This window comes from Amphibalanus amphitrite, unplaced genomic scaffold, assembly GCF_019059575.1.
Source record: "Amphibalanus amphitrite isolate SeventyFive unplaced genomic scaffold, NRLGWU_Aamphi_draft 000022F_arrow, whole genome shotgun sequence".
Classification (NCBI taxonomy): Eukaryota; Metazoa; Arthropoda; class Thecostraca; order Balanomorpha; family Balanidae; genus Amphibalanus; species Amphibalanus amphitrite.
The window spans coordinates 1,463,148-1,471,852 of record NW_024881518.1 but is presented as its reverse complement, the minus strand read 5'-3'; the positions used below and the strand labels follow the sequence as shown (position 1 = coordinate 1,471,852).

The window sequence follows — 8,705 nt, the reverse complement described above, 5'->3', positions numbered from 1 at the left end:
AGAGCTCAGTGAGAGTTTGTGTGGTGCCTTCAGTGGCCTTGTGGAGCCGTTAGACATCAACATGGTGCTCTCAGGAGCCGGTGAGTCCTCAGAGTCACCGGTGTGGGGCCTTCAGAGCTCCGAGATACTGGTGTGGGGCCCTCAGAGGTGTCGGTGTGGGTCCTTCAGATGTACATATAGAGCCTTGAGATGCACAGGTGTGGTGGCCCACAGAGGCGCCGGTGTGGGGCCCCCAGAGCCACCGATATAGGGCCCTAAGAGACACTAGTATGACCCTCAAAGGCGCCGCTGTGTGGCGCTCATAAACACTGGTGTGGAGCCATCACAGGCGGGTGGAGCCGTTAGAGGCCGGAAAGGGCCCTTAGATGCCTACAAGGAGCCTTCAGAAGCCGGCGTGGCACCCATAAGCGTGTTTACTTAGGAGCCCTTGAGGTGCTCTCATGAGCTCTGTGGGGCCCTACCGAGCCGAAATATGGCCACGGCCAGTTGCCGCCGCATGGCTCTTCGGACTATCATTCTCAGGGGCCTCATCTGCCTAGTTTGAATAGGCAGATGACCTATTCAACACTCAGACCATCAGTCTCATGGGCCTCCTCTGGCTAGTATAAATAGAAGGGCCTGTTAGACCATCAATCCTAGGGGCCTCTTCTGGTTAGTATAAATAGAAGAGCCTCTCAGACCATTAATCTCAGGGGGCCCCTGTGGACAGTATAAATAAAAGGGCCTCTCAGACCATCAGTCCCGGGGGCCTCCATAGAAAATTGTAAATGTGGATAGAGGGCCCCCTCAGATTCATTACGAGTGGACCTCTCTGACTATCAGTCTCAGGGGCCTCTTGTGGCCAGTATGCATATAAGAGCCTCTCAGACCATCGGTCTCAGGGGCCTCTTCTGACTAGTGTGGATAGAGGGCCCTCCCAGACCACCGGTTTCAGGGGCCTCCAGTGGCCAGTTATATGAACAGAAGGGCCTCACAGCCATCAGCCTCGGGGGCCTCTTCTGACTGGTGTGAATATGGGGGCCTCTCATACCATCAGTTTCAGGGGCCTCCTCTGCCTAGTGTGAATATAAGGGCTTCTCAGGACCCAGACCATCTGAGTCTCAGGGGACTCTTCTGACTGGTGCCGGATTGAGGGACCTCCCAGACCGAAAGTTTTGGGGGTCTCCTGTGGCCAGTATGAATAGAAGGGCCTCTCAGTCCATCAGTATCATGGGCCTCTTCTGCCTGGTGTGATTATAAGGGCCTCTCAGGTCATCAGTCTCAGGGGCCTCCTCTGACTACAGTGTAGATGGATAGGCCTCCCAGACCATCAGTCTTCCTCTGACTAGTGAGGGTAGGGGGCCTCGGCTAGACCGCCAGTGTCAGGGGCCTATTCTGACTAGTGTGAATGGAGGGGCCTCCCAGACCAGTGTGGATATTGGGGCCTCCTCAGATCCACTAGGGCCTCTCAGGCCATCAGTCTCATGGGCTTCGACTGATAAGTATGAACAGAGGGCCTCCTTGGATCCATCACGGCCCCTTGGAGTCCGTGCGTGGGGATTCGTGGAACTTATTTTTACCGAGTTTGTTTATTCTGGAAGGTGACGACGTCCTCTCAAATCGAGACGAGGGGCCTCGAGTAAAAAGTGGGTGGGCCAAAACACATGGTTGGCCCCCCCACCTCGAAAAGTGGGTGGGCACTTGCCCACCTGGCCCCCCCTGTTCCTACGCCTATGGACTGTTTCATAATAGCTCATAAATACGCGTTTTTCGGGCTTAGCCTAACCAAATAAAACACCGTTTAATTTACCCTAACGAAACTTAAGCTAACATTTTTGATCGTTTAATTGCAAGTTAGCCTAAATCTGGCTTATGCTGATATGAAGGGAATATGAAGGAGCCGTTGAAACAGAGCCAGAAAACTTCGCCACGGTTATCATGCGACCAGCTGAACTTTCCGCAGATTGGGAGACACTGCTACGGAGTTGAAGAGGCTAGTCCACGGGCGTAAGTAATTCTTTTTTCCAATCAAAGGAAGGCGCTATACGGAGTATATCCCAGTGCGTCATTGTCAAGTGACTTACAATACCTTTATCCGGCCAGCTGTCTGCGAGGTGAAGTGGTTGGTTAGCGCACTCGCCCCGTGTTCAGAGGACCGAAGGTTCGAATCCCGCCGGCGGCTGAAATTTTTGGCGCGTTGTAGGTTTGTAGGCTGTAGGTTAGGTCAAGTTAGGTTAGGTTAGGTTGTTAGTTTTTGTTTGGTTTGGTTACAAAGAAGCATCTTCAGGTATAGTGCTTACCTTTGGTTGGAAAAAAGAAACACGCAGTCCATGGATGGCTCACGCCGCGTTACATTTATGAACAGGCATTAGTGACGCACACACAGAAAAATATTGACACCGTTAGCGGTGTAATTGCACAGTACATATCTGAGCACTTGAGGAAAGTTAATTTAGTCCCTTCCCCGCTTAAATTACTCGCGCTTCCAAATGAACACCAGGAAGAAGGTAATAGAACACTGTTAGGAGGGTTGGGTGTTTTACTACATGTAGCAAAACACCCAACCCTCCTAACAGTGTTCTATTACCTTCTTCCTGGTGTTCATTTGGAAGCGCGAGTAATTTAAGCGGGGAAGGGACTAAATTAACTTTCCTCAAGTGCTCAGATATGTACTGTGCAATTACACCGCTAACGGTGTTAATATTTTTCTGTGTGCAGTTCCGAGTCCACGGGTCCGGCACTAACATCAAATTCGGTTGATACGTTCAGAGCATATTCCCAGGAATATTCACCGCGGACGGTAAATTTCCCGAAAATGGCCGATCGGAGTCGTTCCCGGATGTAATAGGTGTTCTCTATGTGATGCCACAATGCGTGCGTGGTCCTCGGCATCAGTATTTCGGCTCGTGGGTCGTTCACATAAATCTGAGCGAATGAGGGTGGCTGGTCTCCGTTGGCTTCGAGTGGTTCAAGTCGGTCCCGCAGTCCGCACCACATGTACACGGCACGTACCCGCCGGTGCCAGCAGGCTGTGGCACCCGTCACGGCTCACGCGCAGACATCGACGACAGGGCCAGCGCCGAGTTCAGACTTCAGATGCCTGGAAAACTGACGGAAGGTACGCGCTTCCACACCGTCGCCAGCCCAAAGATGGCGCAGCACAGGTGGCGGGGCCGGCACGGGGTCAAGGAGGACCTCCCCCACCCCACCCACCCCACAGCAGAAGGTGGCACGTTCACCCAACCACCGTAAGGCCGCACGCGCTACGCCAGCCTGCAGCCGCTCCCCTAGCATCATAGCATTAGTTTGCACTAGAACATACAGGGTGTAACGAAATTATCCGGACATCTATTTTTTCGCCATATCTGCTCGCACAGTTTCTTGTTTAATGTGGAACCTGGAAAATTGGATGAATGCATATTATCACAGACGGTGTCTCGGTCCAAACTGTATTCGAGCCGGCCAGGTAGCCCCCGGGTCACAGAGGCAACGCCACCACGGTTCACATACGAGTGTCATGAGCGCATGTCACGAGCGCAAGTACGCGTGCACCGGCGCGGCGGCCGCCAGCTCAGCTCCATGACACTCCTCCACCCCGAATACTTGCACAGCATGGACAAGCAAATAAATACGCACCTCACAGAACAAATAACAACTGAAACAAAACGCCTACTCATAGCTCGCCACGTATCGGTCTGGGGGCCGCAGGGTGGACCGGTCTCTCAGCCGGTACCGCGGCGCGCTGGGAGAGGGTGCGGACGGCGGGACGGTGGTCACACCCGGCGCGGGCACCGCTCCGGTCAGCCCTGGCGGCGCCGGAACAGGCGGCCGGCCAGGAGCAGGCGCTCGATCAGGAGCCGGCAGCCGGTCGGGAGTGGAGGCCAGTTGTCCGGGAACGGGAGCATGCCGTGCAGATGCAGCGGCGCTCTCCGTGACCGGATCAGGAGCAGGTATCGGTGTCACTCTGGAACGGAGAGGATCGTTAGCGACATGCGGAACAGCTGAATATCGCTCACGAACCTGGTCGGCGTGCCGCACAATCACCCTTCCGTCATTTAGCTCCACAGTGACCTTAACTCCCTCTACGAACACTACACGACCGGGCGCCCACCGACAACGCTCCAATCCCTGCAATCTATCGACAGCAGGCACATACACAGGGTCACCCGGGTTCAGACATCGTTCACGGGCATTTCGATCACGGTACGTCTTTTGAGCCTCCTGCTGTCTCCGTATACGCTCCTGCCTATCTGGTAGCACACCATCTAAATGAGTGCGTGGCACACGACCCAGAAATAATTCGGCGGGCGTACATGAGGTCGTAGTATGCGGTGTTGTGCGGTACCTAAACAGAAATCGAGAGACCTTGGTCTCAATGGACCCCGAGATCTGTTTGTACAGCCCGTTTTTGAAGCTTTGCACGCTTCTTTCGGCTAAGCCGTTTGATTTGGGTGATAGGCTGGGTGTCGTTAAGTGCCTGATCCCATTTACACTGCAAAACGTTTTGAATTGCTGTGATACAAAACACTGGGCGTAGTCTGTCACTAGCACTGTTGGCACTCCCCAGCACGCAAACGACGCTCGTAATTTTTCAATCGTGATCAGTGAGTCGGAGGAACGAGTTGGGTAGACGTCCATCCATTTGGAGTGGGCGTCGACTATCACCAGAAACATCTATCCGTTAGCCGAGCAATAGTCTACATGGACTCGCTGCCAGGTCGAGTCAGCCACTGCCAAGGATGCAGTGGAGCGTCAGGGGCCCTGCCCTTCAGTTCCTGACACTTCACACAACACTTCACGATATCACGAATGTCGTCATCGATTTTTGGCCACCAAACATACATTTTAGCCAACATTTTGGTTCTACACTCGCCAGCATGACCTTCATGTAATAACTTTAACATGGCACCCCGTCCCTGCGGCGGGACCACCACTCGTGACCCCCACAAAACACAGCCATCCTGCACACTCAGTTCACCTATACGGGACCTGTACGGCTGAAAATCAGGGCTGAGGGAAACACTGTTGACATCCGGCCAGCCATCTCTGACATATCGATGTACCGCTGACAACACGGGATCCAGAGCGGTCTACCGCTGTATCTGAGACACATTCACTGGGAAATGGGGATGAGTCGATGAACTCAAGTAAATGGACAGTCTCAGCCGGAATTGGAACGCTCGAACAAGCCTCCTCGCACGAAGGCAGCCTGCTAAGCGCGTCACAGTGGCCTTGCTTAGATCCTTGCCGGTACTCAGTAGGCCCCAAGCATCAGAGCCCAGCGGACCATCCTAGGTGACGCCATCACGGGCAAAGGTTTCTGCTCTCCTATGAGGCCTATGAGAGGCTTATGATCTGACTGTATAGTGAAAGTTCGCCCCGCTAGGTAATAGTGAAATTTTTTAACGCCGGTCACTACAGCTAATGCCTCTTTATCAGTCTGTGAGTATCTAGTTTCGGTGTCATTCAACGTGCGCGAATAGTAGGCCACAGGTCGCTCGCCCTGTGACGTCCGCTGACTCAACACACAGCCAATGCCGACCGGTCCCGCGTCACAGGCGAGAACCACCGGAAGGGCGGGATCAAAATGGGCTAGTACAGGAGGGCTAACTAGCATCTCTTTGGCTTTCCGAAAAGCAGACTTCTCTGCCTCAGCCCACTGCCAGGGCTGATCTGCCTTTAGAAGACGATAGAGCGGAGCCAAGACACTCGCCAGGTTCTCAAGGAATTTCCCATAGTAGTTGATTACTAGCCACTTACGCAGTTCCTTAGCAGCCCGCGGTTCCGGGGCACGGACAATCGTGGCCGTTTTTTTCGTCGGTGGTCTCCACACCACGGCTGCTTATCTTAAGCCCCAGATAGGTCACGCTGCTGACGCCGAAGCTACACTTGGCCTTGTTGACCCTAAAACCCGCTTCCTCCAGCCGTCTAAGAACCTGCCGGAGGGCCTCGTCATGCGCAGCGGCATCGACACCCGCGACTACAATGTCGTCCAAGAAGACCCGAACGCCAGAGATACCAGCCAGGACAGTTTCCAGCGTCCGCTGGAAGTTGGAACAGCGACACTGCACTCGAATAGGCGAAGGTCAACCGAAGGGGTCGAAGAAGACCCCTCGGGGTGTCTACCGTGAGATACTCGCGGGCCTTTTCATCTAGCGGAAGCTGATTATACGCGTTTTTCAAGTCGATCTTTGAAAATATGGTACATCCCGACAGTTTTGAGTACAGTTCCTCCACACGCGGCAAGGGATACTGCTCTGCCTTAGCAGCCCTGTTGACGGTCAAGCGGTAGTCCCCACACACCCTTATTGACTGACCCCCAGCCTTGGGGACAACCACCAAGGGAGCCACCCATTTGCTGTGCCGTACCTGTTCCCAGAGTCCGCCACGGATCTGGTCCTCCAGCTCGGCGTCCGCAGCTTCCCTGAAGGCCAGCGGTACGGTGCGAGGCTTGAAGAAACGAGGCTGGACGTCCGGGTCTACGTCGATGCCGACTTCCCCGCCTCGATAGCAGCCCAGCTCCTCCTTGAAGACGTCAGCGAACTCGTCCAGGATGGGCTGCACACGGGTCTCCGCAGTCACTCAACAGATGGAGGGCCAGTCGAGCCTGATGTGTCCCAGCCAGTTCCTGCCGAACAGCCAGGGCCCGCCACCTTCGACAACGATGAGAGGTAGTCGCTGAGCCTGTCCGCCGTACTGAACGTTCACTGCGGCCTGCCCCATGACTGGCAGCTGCTCACCGCTGTAGGTCTTCAGCTTCACCGAACACGGTTCCAGCTTCGGCCCTCCACAGGGCCAGAGCTGCCGAAACCCGGCGTCAGAGCAGACCGACAGAGGTGTCCAGCTCCATCTCGACCTTCTGACCGTCGAGCGCTACCGGCACCATCAGCGGCGGTCGCCTGACACCGAGGCCGGTCCGGACGGTGAAAATGCTGTACACCTCCTCACCGGTCCCGGGACTAGAACTCCTCGGTTGCGTAGTGCCGTCCTCTCTGCTACCCTCCTGCGCGTCCGACCCTTGTAACGCGTCGCCATCAGCCGAGACATGGCGGAGGTGCTGCTGGTTCTTCCTGCAGGCAGCTCGGACGTGACCCCTGAGGCCACAGCTGTAGCACACCTTATCGATGAACGGGCACGTGTCCGGCTGATGATACCTCAGGCACCTGAAACAGCTCGCCGCCGTGCTGGCCCGGGCGTCGTCCTGTCATGCTGAGAGCGCAGCCGACCACCAGCTCTGGAGTCCGCTGCGCCGCCACCGCCGTCCCTGTAGCCGGCAGGAGCGCGGGCAGCACCGGCACCCCTAGAACTGCTACGCAGCCGCAGCGGACCCCGGGCACCAGTCAGCCGATGAACGAAGGCTCCATCTGCTCGCTGCTCAGCACCGCCGCTGAGCTCAGCCGCACTCGCTGCCGCCGACTCGTGTGCCGTATGTGCCGTGTGCCGCAACTCGTTCCGTATGCCACAGACCAAACGGTCACGCAGCATTTCATTAAGGACATTGGGTGCGAACGAACAGTCTTTAGACAGCTTACGAACCCGCGCTAGAAAATTAGCAACTGTCTCACCATCATTCCTGAAGCACGAATGAAACCGGAATCTGGCCACTATTTCAGATTTATCCGGCTCGAAGTGACTTTGCAAAACGCTGACCAGCTGATCGTATGTTTTCTCACTTACAGTGGCTGGAGCAATAAGATCTTCCAGCAGACCGAACGTTTTTGCGCCGATCGCACAAAGCAGCACGGCCCGCTTCTTTGCTTCTTGATCACTCCCGATATCTTGCGCCACAAAGTACTGATTTAACCGCCGCGTATAAGCACCGAAGCACTCAACGACCGCATCGAACTCGGGCGCCCTGCCCGCCATCGCCGCGTATTCGAGCCGGCCAGGTAGCCCCCGGGTCACAGAGGCAACGCCACCACGGTTCGCATACGAGTGCCCCCAGCACGGATGTCACGAGCTCAAGTACGCGTGCACCGGCGCGGCGGCCGCCAGCTCAGCTCCATGAGACATATCTCTGGTATCTGCTCTCAACTCAGCAGTGACCTGACCTTGCGAAATGACTCTTGCTCTTAGTAAGAGTCGAGTCGCCAACGGTTTCATTTGATAGTTCTCGTTCAAGGAAGTGGAGAGAAGGGAGTACAGTCTCTCGTTTCGTAGTAAGGCTAAGTGTTGGTGGCATGGTGGCATGAGCCAGGAGCTGGTCTGTCAGCAGCTGGACATCAGCAGCAGCCAGTAGCACATCTGCCTGAGGCGTAACAGACTGGGACTTGGTGGCAGACTCAGTCCGTCCTTGATCGCAAAAGGCGCCCTTTGCCAAGTGGTGAGAAGAGCTGTCAAGATAGCGACAGGGAAACGCAAACAGACTCGAATTCTTACCAAGGCAGATAATAAGAGGTCCCACATCATGATTCACCATTACCCGCCCTTTAGCTTGGTTTTGCTGCCCTTCAAACTGAAGAAGACATAGATAACAGTAGAACTAACAGTAGAACAGTTCTACTGTTATCTATGAAGAAGACAATGAAATTGACGGGAAAACAACCAGTCCACCACCTTTGGACTTAGGCCAGGGCGTGTCCACTGGTCGAAGGAAGAGATGAATGAGGTGGCCTGGTCGGATGTGAAGCCGTTCGAGCTGCGATATCCGTTGAGCCGTCAAATTGACCATGTGTGGGCTGCCAGCAGCTCGAACGGCGTCGCCCGGCGTCAAACATCCGGCCAAA

General features: G+C 55.2%; 1 protein-coding gene across 1 annotated transcript; it reads right to left on the bottom strand.

Moving 5' to 3' along the window:
- Nucleotides 1-3,414: 3,414 nt before the first annotated feature.
- On the bottom strand, nt 3,415-7,026 carry LOC122391396 (sulfated surface glycoprotein 185-like). The gene is made up of 4 exons (XM_043385244.1): nt 6,928-7,026; nt 6,720-6,780; nt 6,404-6,560; nt 3,415-3,943 (listed from the first exon to the last, which is right to left on the bottom strand). The coding sequence occupies exons 1-4, from the start codon at nt 7,024-7,026 to the stop codon at nt 3,649-3,651; spliced, it is 612 nt and encodes a 203-aa protein (XP_043241179.1). The 3' UTR covers nt 3,415-3,648.
- Nucleotides 7,027-8,705: the final 1,679 nt, after the last annotated feature.

What these genes read in the sequence shown, in the direction of transcription:
- LOC122391396 (XM_043385244.1), bottom strand. Translation starts at nt 7,026, where the DNA reads ATGTCTCGGCTGATGGCGACGCGTTACAAGGGTCGGACGCGCAGGAGG. An exon ending in GAGTTCTAGTCCCGGGACCG is followed by an intron (nt 6,781 to 6,927) that starts GTGAGGAGGTGT and finishes GGGTTTCGGCAG; the next exon opens with CTCTGGCCCTGTGGAGGGCC. An exon ending in ACCGTACCGCTGGCCTTCAG is followed by an intron (nt 3,944 to 6,403) that starts GGAAGCTGCGGA and finishes TCTCCGTTCCAG; the next exon opens with AGTGACACCGATACCTGCTC.